The sequence below is a fragment of the Rutilus rutilus genome (genome assembly GCF_951802725.1).
Source record: "Rutilus rutilus genome assembly, chromosome: 23".
Taxonomy (NCBI): domain Eukaryota; kingdom Metazoa; phylum Chordata; class Actinopteri; order Cypriniformes; family Leuciscidae; genus Rutilus; species Rutilus rutilus.
The window spans coordinates 28247964-28264049 of record NC_140233.1 but is presented as its reverse complement, the minus strand read 5'-3'; the positions used below and the strand labels follow the sequence as shown (position 1 = coordinate 28264049).

The 16086-nt window shown below is 39.8% G+C and overlaps 1 protein-coding gene across 1 annotated transcript in view; it reads left to right on the top strand.

Annotated features, from left to right (window-relative positions):
- The first annotated feature begins 969 nt into the window (after window positions 1-969).
- The window catches only part of LOC311283110 (uncharacterized protein), a 790474-nt gene continuing 775357 nt past the window's right edge, over window positions 970-16086 (top strand). The window contains exons 1-8 of the mRNA XM_084397300.1: window positions 970-1157; window positions 8611-8762; window positions 8996-9182; window positions 9397-9531; window positions 9638-9706; window positions 12767-12885; window positions 13821-13962; window positions 14328-14444. Coding sequence (XP_084253426.1) covers window positions 1079-1157; window positions 8611-8762; window positions 8996-9182; window positions 9397-9531; window positions 9638-9706; window positions 12767-12885; window positions 13821-13962; window positions 14328-14444 — 1000 coding nt within the window. The 5' untranslated portion in view covers window positions 970-1078. The remainder of the gene's footprint in view (window positions 1158-8610; window positions 8763-8995; window positions 9183-9396; window positions 9532-9637; window positions 9707-12766; window positions 12886-13820; window positions 13963-14327; window positions 14445-16086) is intronic.

Here is a 16086-nt window from a genome sequence, read left to right as displayed (position 1 = left end):
AACCAAAAGAAATAGGCTATTCTCTGAATATGTCATCTGAAATGTGCATTTCTCTCTGGCGTTCATGGCGAATCCGCATCGTCAACTTCATCTTTGCAGCGACACAGAAAACACCAGTATATTAATAAATAATTAAATGTCTCCTTGCTTTTTAGACACATTCATAATCATTACTTTTACCAGTTGTTTGTGGCAAGCTTTATGCGTGCGTTCGTGCGCTTGAATGCGGCTCATATGTAAACGCTCATAGGGTATATAGCCTGTAATTAAATTAATATAAAGGGTCGATTTGTCCACGAATGGCTTAAATGAACAACTACTAGTCGACTAGAAAAACATTTAGTCGGAAGCAGCCCTTATTCCACATATTTTCGAGCCAGGCAGCAGGCTATTCTTCTGGGTTGAGCGAGCGACCCTGCGGAATGAGCGAGCGGAGCGGAATATTCAGAAATGCGCTCTCCGCTCACGAGCTCTGATCGGAACAAACCCGAACCTCACTGTCTGCTGAACTTGCACAAGAAACATCAAAATGGACATAACCAGATTTTTTAAATTGTTCTTAAAACTAAACATTTAGACTATTTTAGCACAAATTATGAGCTTATTGACGATTTTTTTATAACTCTTGACAAAATTAAAATATATTAAAAGGTTTTGTTTTGTTTTTTTTAGAAAAGTTTTGGGTGGGCCTGTTGATAACCCAGAACCGCGCTGCGAACAAAAAAAGACCCTAATTGGCCCATAATAATAATAAAAAAAAAAACAAGCAGGTGATTGGGTAGATGTGAATTGGCCATTGAAGGAATGTAAAGGAAACACTGTAGTGTTGGCTCTCTCAATGTGTATATGCCAGTTCACCGTAGTTGCGTGTGGACCATGTATGGCACTAAATACATTTTTAGGGGGAGCCTCACACAAAGAGCAGCCTAGGGGCCCCTGACCACCTTAATCTGCCCCTGACTGCCGAGGCTCGCGAGCGCGGAGGAGGAGCTGTCAAAGTTTACAGCCAAGTCGAGCGACTTTTTTCAAGAAGACGAGAAGGCAAGGAGTGAAGTCTGAGAGGTTTGAAACATAAGAAATGGCAGGACCAACTGAGCTGGGATTGATTTTTACCTTTCTGCTCTCAGGGAGCCTCTGTGCGACGCCGGAAAAGAAAGGTAGGAGACACTCAGTATTATGAAACTGCTTGTTGTGTAAGATTAAACCTTCATCTTTGAATGCTCTCCGGTAGATCTAGATGGGATCGTCGCACATACCTTCAGAGATGTGCGTGCGCTTAGAGGAACCTCAGTCAGTCAGCGTGGGAACAGTGGAAGTTTGTGTTCACTGTCCCACAGAGAACTTACTCTTGGACTCGATTAGTCTTTTAAATTACGTTTTTATTGAACGTGACATTTACAGACAATAATACTCCTTCTTGAGGAACCTGAGGTTGAGTCCATAGTTCACACAGGGATCAGCCCAAATTTTAAGGCTCTATAACCCCACCCCATACTTTTAATAAGGTTGTGATTTCTTTGCGTTCATTAGTGAACTGGCGTGATTTATATACGGTAGTTGAGGCGAAGAGAAGAGGATATTGCCTTGAACTACTTCTTCACTATAGATTAAACAGCTGTAATAATACTCTAAAATGTGCTTCATGTGGCAAATTGACAGGTTTTATTCAAGTCAAAATATTACTTTTATGAAAAAAATTAACATAAGGTGACGGTTATGACATATGGTGACGCTTACAATAAGGTTTCGGTGGTTAACATTAGTTAACTACATTAGTTAACGTGACTAATTTATTAATATTAGTTAATGTTGATCTCAACATTTACTACATTATTTCTTTTCCATCTTTTTTTTTTATTTTTTTATTCAAAGTGGCTGAAAAACTCCAGTGAACAGCAGCAGGATATGAATTTTGAATGAAATTTAGTTTTTAATTTGAGTGTGTTGACTGAAGGATTTCTACCTGATCCAACCCTGAAAATGACTTTTGTCGGTTTAACAAAATGTAGTCAGGTAAGTTCAGTCATAATAAACATTATATTTGACTTCATATTACATGAAGCTTCATTAGGTTATCTAAAATGCGTGCTAATGTGCTGGTCCACCACATTTACTTTGATGTGAATCCAGTTAACTAAAGCCATTTATTTAATCTATGATGTTAGTGTTAGAGTTTGTCACATTTATTCGATTTGTTTAAAGTGTGTGTCACTCTGCATATAATTTAGACGGTCTCGGGGGTGTCCTGTGTGTAAACACATGGCTCTGCCAATACTGACAGATGGGACACAAATCACTTTATTACAGTCTGCTTCCTCTTTAGGACTCATTCAGGTTTACAGTCACGGTGCCAAGAGAGGAATCTCCTCCCTTCATTATTAGTTCTGTTTTGACAGTCATCAGTGACGTTACCTTTTCATGCAGATTTTGGTTTAAAATCTCCATTTTTCCTGTATTCTTTCTGAAAGCCTCGCCACATAGGTGTGAATGTCTACGCCATTACCAAAGCAACCCATGCGGATACCGGTAGATTGGTTATATCTGGACTCGTGAATCTTATTTGATCACTTGCAAATTATAGTGTGGACATTCTGCCTGAACAGATCTGATTCGAGAAAAAATCTGATTCCTAAAGTCTGAACACAACACAGCACTGTTATTGAATCAACTTTGAACAGACTTGAGCTGAATAATGACACTATCATTGCTGAGTTGAACTAATTTCATAATTGATGAACTTTGCAACACTGACAGTTATTGAACTGTATTGAAACAACACTGAACTGTATTAAGCAGAATAATGACACAATTTTCTTCCGCTGCTTTATAGTTGAAATTGAACAACTTTAACACAAATTTCCTGTTTATTAATATGAAGCTGTGAAGCTTTGAAAATGTGAAAAATATATGAAGGTGCTTTGAATAAAGCGCTATATAAAAGTGACTTCATTTACATTTCTTTTTCGTGTGATCTGTCCTTTTTTCAGTTCCTTGTAACAACATTCAGAATTTAAAAAGTCTGCAAGATAAATGTTTTACAGTATATAATCACAAAAACATGCAATGCATCTTTTGATTGACACTTTTAGTGTGTCGATTACATGTACGAGACGGTCCGATTGTGTGTCTTCATCGAAGAGTCAGCTTGTTGAGTCAGGCCTCATCTAATCATTTGCAAGTTGCTTATTTCAATGATTAATCCTTTCAAACATTATTCTTGTATTGATACATTTATGCTTTTTGTCCATTGCATCGTTTAAAATCATATAGTTATACTCATAGTATAGGCCTACTTCAACAAATGTAGCCTCTACGTCTATTTCTGGGCTAGACATTATCTAACATTAAAAAAGATTTACAAATACAGTATCAAATGTATTGCTCATGGCTAGTTCATGTTTATACATTAACTAATGTTAACAAATGAAACTTATTGTAAAGTGTTACCCATTATTCTTCTGGCACAATCACTTTAGCAAAATATCCCACCCCTCGCTGTTACGTCCATGGTTGCACTTAAAATCACATGGTCTAAAACACAATTGTCATCATGTTTTGCCAGAAGGACAGCAATTGTGAGTAAATTTTCAGTCATCTTTGCAGGAATATGAAGACTGTACAAAGGAGCATTTCTCTTTAGCAACACTATGAAAGTATATAGCAAGCAATTACAATGCCGGTATAACCATATATCTGTGTACGATATGTGTCACATGACTAAACGTGTCATCGTTTTCAAATACCGCCGTTTTCACAGTCAACACTGCAACGCCTAAACGTCGCTTGTAAATGTATCCACGTCTTCGTGGACAGAAACTATGTGGATGAAAGTTCAAAACAGAGAGATAAAGATGTGTTTTTCATCAAGATTTCATCAATTATTTTACGTTTATCCAGGTTTAACTCTCCATTTGTTCATCTCAGGTCTCTCTCATTTACTGAAAATTCAGATTTTTCTCCTGGAACTGTTAAACATGAAGGTCCAACCTGGATTTGTTTTGCGCTCTTGTGCCCCAGGCATCAAACCATTCAGATTTCTCTGGAAAACACCCTGATATCCTTGCCAATGCTGAGATCTTATAAAATTTAACAAAGAAAAAGACCATTTGCATAATTATAGACTCGCCTAATGTTCAAAACACAGATTGTTCCTCAGGTCTGCCAATTAGTGTTCTCCGTTGGGATCATGAATTGTTTAACCAGTGATCTTTGGAAATACATCAACCCTGTATTTTCCCCTAATTGTGAGATGAATTTGAGATGTGATACTGCTCTTCTTTCCCATTACCCTCCTCCCCCGCCTCAGGACGTTCCAAGATGGAGGACCGTTGCGTTAAACTGCCCGTCAGCCATCATTTCAACGCGTTGTCATGCTGGAACTTCTTGGTCCCGTTAATTGACATCATAACAGCTCTTTCTCTCTGTCTCTAACTCTAACAATTTCTCAGCAAATAAAAAATCATTGCAAAGGAATGCTTTGAGCCTGCAGCCTTTCTGTAGTTCAACAGGTTGGTGGCGCTAGCGACACCAAAGGTTGAGTTAACTGTAGTTTTGGCGAATTCAAAATGCTTTCCATAATTTTGAGAAAAGAACAAGAGAAAACTTTTAAACTTTTCATTTGACAGTTTTCATCATCATGAGCACTCAGCAACAATTAGTCCCATTGTCTAACAATCTCAGACGGCTAGACAACAGCACTTTTTCATGTGGATTAGTTTTACAATCTCTTTATGAACTTTTTGAAGTTTCAAAGTGATAGCATTTCAATGGAGGGACAGGAATCTCTCAGATTTCATTAAAAAATATCTTAATTTGTGTTCTGAAGATTGACGGAAGTCAAGTTTGGAACGACATGAGAGTGAGTAAATGACAATTTTCAGTTTTGGGTGAACTATCTCTTTAAGGTTTTTAAATCTAAAAAAAAAAGATTCCATGGGATAATTTGTACTTTTTAAATGATTATACATCTCTACATAAATATAGTGTCAAATGGACAGTTTTTTTTCTCAGCGACAATCTGATTTCTCGATTCATTTGCAAGAGCTTTGCTTGCTGCCTACAAATGCTTATGTTTGCCAATCCATTGACACAAGCCTCCACCTACTGATAGGCCACTCACTCCACATGCCTGACACCATGACTTTTTGTCTCAATAATGTTTATTCTATTTCCGCATTATTGTTTAGACTATAAAATGAGTTGCAGAATGCCTTGAAACCTCACAATCTCTTCACCATCCTGATTTGCTGTCCGATTGTCCTCATCTGTCTCCGAGCTCCCACATTGTTTGCACACGCTTCGCATGACCCAGTGATCGGTTTTGCAGACGGCCGGCTGTTATTTCTCTCAGCAAAACCTAATGCCCAGCGTCAATTTCCTGTCTTTAATATCTGCACACTTCCCCCTCCACCTCTGCTAAGTTTTCATCATCCGTCCTGAACGCTCTTTCAAGAGTTACCAGAGCCCACTCACGGCTCCATATTGAGTTCCCGGGAGGGCGATTGTAAAAAACTGTCCGTTACTAAGGGGCCTTCGGCATGTGAAGGCTGGTTGTTTCTGGGTCTTGATGCCTCTCCCCGGTGATTGGCTTTTCCCAGAATCACATCTGCTGAAGCGGTTGGAGTTTCAAGAGCTGCGGAGAAAGTCAAACGAGCAGACCTCCTGCTTTGATAAACTGTTGAGCAGTTTCCTAAAACTGGCGAAGAAGTCAGTGCCTCATTTTGCTGGAGTGACTCTCTCTCTTTGGCAGAGAACAATGAGGGTTTTCTTCAAGCAGTGTTTGAATGTTTCTCCATACGCCCGCTATACAGGAAAGAGCTGTGTGACAGAAGTGTCATGTTTTTGAGTTCCTTTGTCGTTCACAGTCGTGTGGCGGCTCTGACAGTTTGATTGTGAGATGATTGCGATGACAGCGACTGAGCTTGAAATGGCCAGAATCTATTTAGAGATAAACGCTGTGATTACCTGTGACAGTCTTTCTTTCTCTTTCTTTCTTTCTTTCTTTCTTTCTTTCTTTCTTTCTTTCTTTCTTTCTTTCTTTCTTATTGTCTCTGCATGTTATCACACATGTTAATTCTCAAGCTAATTCTGTGCCGTTTGCCAGCTCACGGGAAGTCTATGTTTGGAAACACTGAACCTGCACGTCATGGAGTTTATAGTATTTCCATTATTGAGTGAGCCACTGTGATGGAAAGAGACCTTGGAATCCAGGCTGGAAAAAATAAACGTTCCTTGTCGTTCTTGACATCTCAGTAGGGTGTGGCTTCATGTGAGAAGCTGCCGTTTCTGCAAATCCCACATCATTCCTCATCATATATATATACAGGTGCTGGTCATAAAATTAGAATATCATCAAAAAGTTGATTTATTTCAAGAATTCAACTTAACAGGTGAAACTAATATATCATATAGACTCATTACATGCAAAGTGAGATATTTCAAGCCTTTATTTGTTATAATTTTGATGATTATAGCTTACAGCTTACAAAATCCACAAAATCAAAATCCCAGAAAATTAGAATATTACATGAAATCACACAGTAATTACACAGTGATACCATGGTCATTGAAGCAGGTTTTGGTTCTTTTGGCAGTGTGGGCCGGTGCAAATCCTGCTGGGAAATGAAGTCAGCATCTCCATAAAGCTGGTCTGCTGAAGGAAGCATGAAGTGCTCTGGAAATGTCCTGGTAGACGCTGCGTTTGGAGCACCCTTAGAATTTTTTTTGTACATACCATGAAAGTCAAAGGGTTCACAATGTTGTTTTGGATCCCACTTACTTTCATTGTAGGGTCAAACATTCTTTTAAAAACATTTCTTCTGTCTGTGTTCTGCAGAAGAAAGAATGACATGAGGTTGAGTAAATTACAAAAAAAAAAAAATTATGCTTGGGTGAACTTTCACTTTTAAATCCTTTTTAAGCAAGATGAAATGTGAGACTTTTGTCGTTCAGTTGTTTACAAGCTTTAGCTTTTCCCTCAAGAACAGATACGTTAAAGAATGCGACCCAACAACCCAACAATAGCGAGTATCCTCCATGATAAATCTCACCTGCTACGTCAACACCTCATCTCACGGTACAATACTAGTTTTGCTAAGAAGACTTGAAGGAGGGGTTTCTGTAAATGTGTTGTGCAGTTCATCCATTCAGTGTTCATAGAGAGAGGCTTTTTGCACTTGTGTGACTATAAAGCTCCATTATTCAGCTCCTGGTCTCAAGCTGGCTCCTATAAACTGTCTCAACATACATTTATCTTGAAAGTGGAGTCTAGCTTATCCTAAAACTAGAAACAACTTTGACCTGAGGCTAGTTGAGTTGTTTGGCCTCTGTTATCTAAGCCTATTAAAGAACTGAATTGCCACCCACACAACAACCCTTTCTACCACTGACATTGCATTAATTGTCATTGTCATTAATAATTGACGCCTCACATTTTTATCTGTTTTGATTGCTACTTTTTTCATAATGGTGTCTCTGCAGCAATATAGACCAGAATGAGTAAATGTAGTAGTTATTTTTTCCCAGATGAGTGTGTGAGAAAGAGTAAGTTCTCGTAGCATTCATACGAGCTCTCTCTTTGCCACAAGCACTATTTATCTTGGCCCACCGCAGTCTTTCCTTTGCCGCTCAGAGCACTTAAAACAAACGCCCACCTTCACTGAATTCTGATTGGTTCATTAGCTGCAAAAGACACCTACATGCCTCAGATTGGCTCCGGCTCTAGCATTTGCATTCACAGATGATTTATTACAATCATTTTAGTCTTTTATTTGTATTTAATAAAGATTTTGGAAATGGCTTGGCCAGAGCCTAGACTTAAATTCAAGTGAAAACATGTGGTTTGACCTGCAAATTGCAGTCTACAGACACACTCCATCTAATTTGTGTAATTGGAACAAATTTGCATTGCAAAATGGGCTAAAATTCCACAAATGTGAAATAAACAAGAAGGCTCAAGACTGTGATTGATGTTAAAGGGCTGTGTATAAAGCTTTTTATGCTCAACCAAGACTGTATTTGATTAAAAAAAAATACAGGAAAAAACAGTAATATTGTGAAATATTATTACAAATAAAATAACTATTTTTAACAGTTAATGTTTAAAAAAAAAAATTAATAATTTTGAGACCGTCTTTATACTCAGCAATGGTGTTGACTTATGAATTTGCACATGGTTTAAAAATGTCACAGATAAACAACATTAAAAACTTTTATATATTTGAGGAAACTGTGATAGATGTGTTTAAAGAATTCTTTGATAAATAGAAAGTAAAAAAAACAGCATTTATTTTGAAATAGAAATATTTTGTAACATAGCCTAATAAAAGTCACTTATGATCAATTTAATGCATCTTTGCTCAATAAAATTATTTTACTTTAATTTAAAATATCTTACTGACCCCAAGTCTTACTGTATTATTGAATGAATAAAACTGATTCCAATGTGTTTGAAATTATGTTCAAAAATAATTTGGTTGGGAGGTTTTAAACAAATTGCACAAAGAAACCAAAAGCATTTTTGCTTCTACTGGAATTTGAGTTTTATTATGCTTTTTTCCATGAAGGCCCCAGTGGATTGAATTGTTCTTTCTTTCTCTGTGTGTGTTTAAGTGTGTCGGGGAACGAACATCAAACTGGCCCTTCTGGGAACAGTGGATGATCATTATCAGATCCTGGTAAAAATGTACAGCAACTGCACCGTGGTTCTGGAAAACCTGGAAATCACATATCTGACTGAAAAACACGACTTGTCTTTTCTCAGGGTATGGTATATATATATATATATATATCTGTTTACAAACACTACGTTCAGTGCTATTTTACTGTTAGCTTACTGTTTGGTTATTGTAAGTCATCTATATACCAATGTTTTATTATATTTTGTATTTCATGACAGATGCCTCAACAATATTTAAATTATGCAGTATAACAACTCTTTATATAGTATTAGTGATGGATGTTAGTGAGCTTTATGTGTAATGTTTCTGATTTTTAGAGCATCCAAGAAGTTGGTGGGTATGTTCTTATTGGGGTGAACTCAGCTCCCAGCATTCCCCTTGAGAATCTGCGCATCATTCGTGGCCACTCCCTTTATGAAGACAGATATGCCTTGACCGTCCTACTAAACTCCGACAACAGCATCGGACAAGGCGTGAACCAGTTACCACTGACTAGCTTAACTGGTATGTGGTTATATAAAAGTGTTCTTTGTCCTAGTTTTTTTTTTCTTCCAAATGAGAATAACACTTTAACTTTAACGCTTCTAACTGACCTGTGTGTCTTTCGCACATTTGTTTTGTAGAGGGAATAGCATTCATTAATCTCCATGCCTAGTGCTGAAAGTTATATTTGCATTACATAAATGCATTGTTCAAACACTGTCATTTTCCCTCCTAGAAATACTGAAGGGTGGAATACAATTTACCAGAAACCGTTATTTATGTAATGTGGAGACCATCCAGTGGACTGATATTCTGAACATGGAGACCCAGCCTACAATCATAGAGCCGGCACCCAACTTGGCAAGAGACTGTAAGTCCCTCAAGATTATTATAATTTTTTTAAATATACACGCATATTAAATGGTACTAATTAATTTTGCACGTTGATTAAGAATGTTCTACTCTACCTCCCGCAGGTGAGGAGTGTGACCTGAGCTGTCACAATGGTTCCTGTTGGGGCCCTGGCCCTCAAAACTGCCAAACAAGTCAGTGGTCCTAAAAACTACTCGAGTAACTGAATCTGAATGTTTTTCCTACTTTCAGGCTTTTTAGTAAATTTGTGAAAACATTCTATGTAGAAGTGTTTAAAAAAACACAACAACAACATCAAAACACAGAAACCTTTTAAAAGCTAGAGACTGGGAACACAGATACTTTACACTACTATTCAAAAGTTTGGCTCTGAAAACAGTTTATTTGAAGATTCAGTCTCTATAAACACTGCCTTTCTGATAGCCTACTCTGCTCTGATTGGTCAGATGACCCAGTCTGTTGTGATTGGTCTACTCTGCTCTGATTGGTCAGTTGACTCAGTCTGTTGTGATTGGTCTACTCTGCTCTGATTGGTCAGTTGACTCAGTCTGTTGTGATTGGTCTACTCTGCTCTGATTGGTCAGTTGACTCAGTCTGTTGTGATTGGTCTACTCTGCTCTGATTGGTCAGTTGACTCAGTCTGTTGTGATTGGTCTACTCTGCTCTGATTGGTCAGTTGACTCAGTCTGTTGTGATTGGTCTACTCTGCTCTGATTGGTCAGTTGACTCAGTCTGTTGTGATTGGTCTACTCTGCTCTGATTGGTCAGTTGACTCAGTCTGTTGTGATTGGTCTACTCTGCTCTGATTGGCCAGACAGCTCAGTCTGCTGTGATTGGTCTACTCTCCTCTGATTGGTCAGATAGCTCAGTCTGACTTGATTGGTCTACTCTGCTCTGATTGGCCAGACAGCTCAGTCTGCTGTGATTGGTCTACTCTGCTCTGACTGGTCAGATAGCTCAGTCTGTTGTGATTGGTCTACTCTGCTCTGATTGGCCAGACAGCTCAGTCTGCTGTGATTGGTCTACTCTGCTCTGATTGGTCAGATAGCTCAGTCTGTCTTGATTGGTCTACTCTGCTCTGATTGGCCAGACAGCTCAGTCTGCTGTGATTGGTCTACTCTCCTCTGATTGGCCAGACAGCTCAGTCTGCTGTGATTGGTCTACTCTGCTCTGACTGGTCAGATAGCTCAGTCTGTTGTGATTGGTCTACTCTCCTCTGATTGGTCAGATAGCTCAGTCTGTTGTGATTGGTCTACTCTGCTCTGATTGGCCAGACAGCTCAGTCTGCTGTGATTGGTCTACTCTGCTCTGACTGGTCAGATAGCTCAGTCTGTTGTGATTGGTCTACTCTGCTCTGATTGGCCAGACAGCTCAGTCTGCTGTGATTGGTCTACTCTGCTCTGACTGGTCAGATAGCTCAGTCTGTTGTGATTGGTCTACTCTCCTCTGATTGGTCAGATAGCTCAGTCTGTCTTGATTGGTCTACTCTGCTCTGATTGGCCAGACAGCTCAGTCTGCTGTGATTGGTCTACTCTGCTCTGACTGGTCAGATAGCTCAGTCTGTTGTGATTGGTCTACTCTCCTCTGATTGGTCAGATAGCTCAGTCTGTTGTGATTGGTCTACTCTGCTCTGATTGGCCAGACAGCTCAGTCTGCTGTGATTGGTCTACTCTGCTCTGACTGGTCAGATAGCTCAGTCTGCTGTGATTGGTCTACTCTGCTCTGATTGGCCAGACAGCTCAGTCTGTTGTGATTGGTCTACTCTCCTCTGATTGGTCAGATAGCTCAGTCTGTTGTGATTAGGGTGACCACCCGTCCCGCGTAGCGCGTGCGCGCACAGCGTTTGAAACCCAATTCATGCGTCCCGCAAATTGAGACCGTGTCACGCATAATCTATGCTTGCTAAAAAAAAGGTTGGTCGCTCTATATCCTCGAGCCCCAGGCAGCCAAACGAACATTACTTGACATTTCAGCACGCTACTGTTGCCACACAAACCCCTCAGTTGAACTGCTAACTAGGTTGTCATCAACTTTTTCGTTGTTGTCATGACAGCGCACGCACGCGCATACCAGACACACTGGGAAGAAACTTTTAGATGCGCGCTTTCCAATTCGAAAAATGGAGAAAGAGACTGAGTCTGAGAGGCACCGCCATCATCAATTATAAAGAGAAGGTGTGGGTACAAGAAAGACTGGGAAAATGAATATTTGTGGCTGAAAGGTGTTGAGGGGGATACCGAGAGGGCTTTTTGTGACCTTTGCAAAACGTCCTTCTCAATCGGACATGGAGGGGAATAGGCTACGATGTCAATCGTATTTTTTTTTAAATACTTTTTTTTTAAACTGTTCCTGTGGTGTTTAACTACAATTCCTGTTAATCCTATAATTTTATATTATAATTTATTTAAAGTGAATAAATTGTAATGAAAAATAAATAAAATTAAATAGTAAATCGTAAGTGGAAGTGCATCTGTCAATTCATTGAATGTTCAAAATATTATGAGTCTTTATTTAGAAAAAAAATACACATTGGTTGGCCTATCCATGAGCATACATCAGCAATTACACATGTTTAGGGGAATAGGGCATTATTAATATACCATGTAAGGTGGTATGTGCTAGAAATGGGTAAACCACTATCAGTGAGTCTGCCCGTGGGGTGGGGGCACCGCCGTGCCAGGCAGTGTCCCCCATTGTCCCTCAGAAACATACCCCTTGTCCCCCCTTGGGCTTATTAGCAGGTGGTCACCCTAGTTGTGATTGGTCTACTCTGCTCTGATTGGTCAGATAGCTCAGTCTGTTGTGATTGGTCTACTCTGCTCTGATTGGTCAGATGGCCCAGTCTGTTGTGATTGGTCACTTACAGCTCATGTCAGAAACTTTTTTTTTTTTTTGGTAATTGTAATTATTGTGAGAATATGGCTAAAACTGATACATTTATGGATGTTTTCAGTAATAAGAGGTTATGGTTATCGGTTATCTTAAACTTGGGTTATCTTGTTTCATGCTGTACTGGTTAGTAATGCACAATACCACTGCAAAATACAGTGAATTGACAGTTTTTCGATTTCTGTAAGGATTTCTGCTTTTTGAGTAGTTTTTTTTTTTTTTAAATGCTCCTCTTTAGTTTGTTTAGTTGATCCTTGACTTATATTTCACGACTGCCGAAGAACACTACTTGACCCCTACTTGTCTGTTAGCATCTCTGAAGTTTCTTCTCTCTCTGAATCTAGTGACTAAGGTGATCTGTGCGGAGCAGTGCTCGGGCAGGTGTAAGGGACGCACACCTATGGACTGCTGCAATGAACATTGTGCTGCTGGCTGCACTGGACCCAAACCAACCGACTGCCTGGTGAGAAACACATGTGCAGATACGTTAGATTCATTTCCCAACCATTCATTGTTTGCTCGTTTACCACATACTGCTATATGTGGGCGTAAATACAGTTAGTTAATTAGGTTAGGTATTTATGAACTGAACTAGTGTGAATAACAATAGCAGTATGACTCAACATGTGAGAAATTCACAGCCACTTGAATGTGTTAATAAAAACTAAAATAACTGTTTTCTATTTGAATATATATTAAAATGCATTTTATTCCTGTGATCAAAGCTGACTTCTCAGCATCATTTCTTCAGTCTTCAGTGTCACATGATCCTTCAGAAGTCATTCAAATATAATGATTTGCTGCTCAAGAAACATTTCTTGTTATTATCAATGTTGAAAACAGTTGCTATACTGCTGCTATATATATATTTTTTTTTTAGAAACCGTGATATTTTAGGAGATATTTAATATATTTAAAGGAGCAGCATTTTTTTTAAATAGAAATCTATAGAAATCTTTGGTACAGTCCTGTTTCGCATGTACATACTATGTACTTCTTATAGCAATAACTATAACTGGGTTTAACTATAGGTTCTTACCTTGAACCTTCCCCTAAACCTAACCTTAACCCATAGTTACCTTAAATTACCAGAACTTTCTTGGGGAAGTACACTGCCAGTACACTATAGTACACATACTGTAAAATATAGTGTAACCACATATTTTGTAACATTTAAATCTTGTTACTATCGCTTTTGATAAAAAGCATCCTTGCTGAATAATCAAAATATTCATTTTTTTTGTTAAAAACTTTTGAACTATAGTGTACTATATACATTTGTTACAGTGAAACATTCATTACCAATGAAGTGCACAGCTGCAGTAAATGTAACCTCAAGGGCAATGAAGATGATTTCAGACTAGTTGCCTCATGGGAAATGCTGTTTGTTTTCTGCAGGCTTGTAAAGACTTCCAGGATGAAGGGACATGCAAGGACGCATGTCCACCGCTCATGCTTTACGACCCTAACACCCACCAGCTCGCTCTCAACCCCGACGGGAAGTACAGCTTTGGGGCAACTTGTGTCAAGAAATGCCCACGTAAGGCCAGGCTGAGACACGAATCTTCGAAACCTGCTATTTATTTATTTATTTTTTTTCACTTGAAACACACAATCAGATTCTAATTATATCTTTCATGCAAATTCAAAGCTGTTAGGTCTTGAATTCTTGCATTCTGGAGATTAATGTTTTAGGTGTTCAGGGTTAAAATCTAAACAACACAATCCAGGTAAAGAGAATCACTCTGGTGTGGATCGTGAGCCTGCAACTCAAACTCTGGTTTCTGAATAACATCTCAGAAAGCAGGATAACTATGACAGAATGATTTGACGCATTAGGATTGTGTTGCTGGTTGGTTGTGGTTAACGACTCTGGAATGACTGATGGTTTGATTTTTTTCTCAGGTAACTATGCCGTGACAGACCATGGGGCATGTGTGAGAACATGCAGCCCTGGCACCTATGAGGTGGATGAGGGTGGAGTTTGGAAATGTAAGAAGTGTGATGGCCTGTGTCCAAAAGGTACAGTTGAGACTGCCGGTCAGGTCGGCAACAAGATGTTTTTTTTTTTTTTTAGTGGAAAGATTGTTTGTCTGTTTGTTTTCTCTCTCTATTTTTTCTAGTTAGTCTTGTTTTAGTTGCATTTACAACTGTATTCTAATATAATTTAAAAGATATAATTAAAACTATGTAGAAGGCATAAAAACGTACTCGGTACTCTAGAGAGGGAACGAGTACTTGCGTAAAATCTTACGCTAGGGGAAAACCTCTTTTCCACGAGATATTGAAGCCAAAAAATTATCCTTAATTTTGCAATAATGTAAAACGCATTGCAGCAGCATGCAGACATGGGCGAGACAGCTCGTGCGCCCATTGGCTGCTCTGCGGCAACTGCACCAGCCTATCGAGAGAGGCCCCTCATGACGTCAAAACCAATGAGGGTGCTTCGCGCCCACTACGTCATGTCCCGCCGAAAGCGGGTGGGGCTTGGGCTAAAAATACAGCCCCGAGAGGCTGGTTTGGTCAGTTTTTCATCGCCGAAGCGAACCAGAGCGTGATGCATGCACGGCAAGATACGCAAGTACTCGTTCCCTCTCTAGAGAGAACCGAGGTTACATTAGTAACCGAGTACGTTCTCTTACGAGAGGTTCTCTCCTACTTGCGTAATATCTTACGCTAGGGGAACACAGTGTAAAACGCTGTGCGTGCTGAGATTCAACACTAAGGTCCCAAGGGCAGGTGCCCGGGGCTCATACAGTGCCTAATCACAAGGGACTCACAGAGAATCCGGGGGCTAGAATAGCATCATTCCTGTAATATGGAGCTCTGATAAGAGCATGTTATATCAAGTGTTCCACACAGCCAGGGCGAACTCGGCCTGGACTGATAAATATGGGGGACTTACGCACTGCCCACAGAAGTATACAGACGATCAGTGATCGACGCTCTAGCAGTTTCAGCATCCTGAGCCGATAGCATCGGGCAGGCAATACTGAAAAATTAGACCGAGAGCAACTTAGCTTGTAAAGCGGGAACCTCAAGGTTATAAAACCTTATAAATGTAGACGGGGAGGCCCAGCCTGCCGCCATACAGATATCTTGCAAGGCAATCCCACTAGACCAAGCCCACGACGAGGCCATGCCTCTCGTGGAGTGCGCTTTGACACCTAACGGGCATTGCAGGCCCTTAGATGTATAAGCTAGCGCTATAGCATCAACTATCCATCTGGATAAACTCTGTTTTGACGCAGCTAGTCCATTAGAACGGCCGCTGAACAAAACAAAGAGCTGCTCCGTCTTGTCTAAAAACAGATGAGCAAGACACATAGGCTCTTAACGCCCTGACCCCTGCGAAAGCCTGCGTCCCCTTCCTCTTCAGATTCAGCAGGGCCGACAGGGAGATCACCTGTGCCCTAAACGGTGTATTGAGGGATTTAGGAACATATCCGTGCTTTGGTTTGAGTATGACTTTCGAGTCATTAGGTCCAAACTCCATACACGTCGCGCTCACTGAGAGCGCTTGCAAGTCCCCTATGTGCTTCACTGACGCGAGAGCCAGAAGAAACACTGTTTTGAGAGACAAGTGTTTTAGGTCTATTGACTGGATTGGCTCAAATGGGGCACCTTTCATGGCTTCCAGAACCGTGGAAAGGTCCCAAACGGG